Raw genomic sequence first — 2,130 nt, 5'->3', positions numbered from 1 at the left:
TGCTGAAGAAGTCAGAAGATGGCTTGTGTCTTGACTCCATCCTAAACCTCCCCTGTCACATCTTAATGCTGCTCCCCTGGGTTCTATTGCTGGACATCACAGAGAGGAGATCAGCTTCGCTCCCCCTCGTATGGATCCAGGTGGAGCAGCAAATCACCCACAAGTTTGCAGTTCACTAGGAATTTATCATTAGAGCAATCACGGTCCTCCAACTGGGGGCATCCCAGACCCCAGTACCTGCTTTGAAGTCAGAGGCAAAAGAGGCGTTAAACACCTCTGGTTTGTCTGTTTCCCTATTAGTAATGTGACCTCTCTCCTTGAGTAACAGTGATCTCATTGCCATATCCATGCTGGCCATGCATCTCTAGTAAACTCCCACAATGACATCCCCTTTATTTGTTTGTCCCTTAATCCTTACCAGGAGACTCTCAAAGGTGGCTACTTGTATGGTGGACATTTTGTCCAGAAAGATGCTGTGATACTAATCCATGTGAAGGACCTTGCTCTCCAGAAACGCCAGAAATTAGACCTGTACACAGCAGTTTGCCCACAATTCTCTGCCTCTGTCAGATGTGCCTCAAATCCTGCACAAAACACACACACACTTCTGTACTGGAAACCAGAAACAAGGTGGGGCACCACAGGACATCTAAAAATGAGGGAAGAAGCTTCAGTCCTGGAATATCTCCCCTGAATTTAATCAATGTAATTACCTTCTAAATGTGATAAACTACTTGAGACAACCAGTTGCTTTTCAGTCTCTTGCAACTATCATGTGGTGTGCCTCTGGCCTTATAAATAGGTGCGGTGCAGTAAGCCCATTCTGAGCCTTGTCCTTGCTCTACTCACTTCCATTCAGGAAAGAGTTTTCTCCATAACATTTTTTTCAGGGCAGATGTCACCTCCTGGTTCCTAAGAGTGTAGATCAAGGGGTTCAGAGCTGGAGTGACAGCACTGTACAGCAGAGACACTGGCACATCTCTTTCCAGGGAGCTTCCTGAGGAGGGTGGTGTATAATTGAAAAGCACTGGTATGTAAAACAGTGCCACAGTGGTGAGGTGGGAAGCACAAGTGGAGAAGGGCTTCCATCTTCCTTTCTGGGAACGGACTTTCTGGACAAGAAAGGAGATGATGTAGAGGTAGGAGAGCACTGTGAGAGTGAATGGGCCTAGAGCAATAGTTGTGGTGACAATGTTGAGGAGGCTCATGTTGAGGCTGGTGTTACTGCAAGCCAAATTCAACAGTGGCTTGATGTCACAGAAGAAGTGATGAATGTGGCTGTGGCCACAGAAACTGAGCTGAGAGGTCATGACCAAGTGCATCAGGGCATGCAGAAAGCCAGTGGACCAGCTGGCCCCAGCCAGCAGCAGACAAGTCCGTGGGCTCATGACAAGGGCGTAGCGCAAAGGATTGCAAATGGCCACATAGCGGTCGTAGGCCATGGTGGCCAGGAGCACAGCCTCTGTAGTGCCAAGGAAGTGGAAGAAGTGGAGCTGAACCAAGCAATCTCCAAAAGAGATGGGCTGGTGGCCAAAGAGAAAGCCAGTCAGCATCTTGGGAACCGTGACAGTGGAGTAGAAAATGTCCAGGCAGGAGAGGTTCCCCAGGAAGAAGTACATTGGCGTGTGGAGCCGGGGCTCACATATCACCACGGTCACAATGGCCCCATTTCCCAGAAGACAGGTCAGGTAGAGCAACAGAAAGGTGATGAAGCACAAGTGCTGCAGCCCCTGGACATCGGTGATGCCCAGCAGGATGAACTCGCCCACTTGTGTCTGGTTACGCATTGCTGGAAGAATAAGAAGCAAAGGGAACTGTCAGGGTTCACAGCTGAGAGCAGGAACACAACTGCAAAACCCACTGGCTTCTCTGCTGCTTTAAGACAAAGAGATGCAGAAACAAGCAAAACATGACACAGGGCACCAAATCTGAAAGCTGCACAGAGACTCCATGCATAAAATGAACTTTACTGTCACCTCCCCCACTTTCTGTCTAGAGCAAAGAGAGGAAAATGTTAACATAAAACCTTCCATCTGAGCAGAACCACAGCTGATGTGAGCTATAAAACATTGCTGCTGCTTCAACTTCAGCCATAGTCTTCTTTCTGTAACTTCCTGCTACAAAATTTGA

The 2,130-nt window shown here is 48.3% G+C and overlaps 1 protein-coding gene across 1 annotated transcript; it reads right to left on the bottom strand.

The window, feature by feature from the left end:
- Positions 1-845: 845 nt before the first annotated feature.
- LOC311195006 (olfactory receptor 12D3-like) lies at positions 846-1,787 on the bottom strand (the record flags this gene model as incomplete). The annotated part of the gene is made up of 1 exon (XM_084268272.1): positions 846-1,787. The coding sequence occupies one exon, from the start codon at positions 1,785-1,787 to the stop codon at positions 846-848; it is 942 nt and encodes a 313-aa protein (XP_084124398.1).
- Between the last annotated feature and the right edge of the window lie 343 nt (positions 1,788-2,130).

Source organism: Gallinula chloropus, assembly GCF_964237585.1.
Source record: "Gallinula chloropus genome assembly, chromosome: 9".
Taxonomy (NCBI): Eukaryota; Metazoa; Chordata; class Aves; order Gruiformes; family Rallidae; genus Gallinula; species Gallinula chloropus.
The sequence above is the reverse complement of the archived record's forward strand: the minus strand, read 5'-3'. Positions and strand labels throughout refer to the sequence as shown.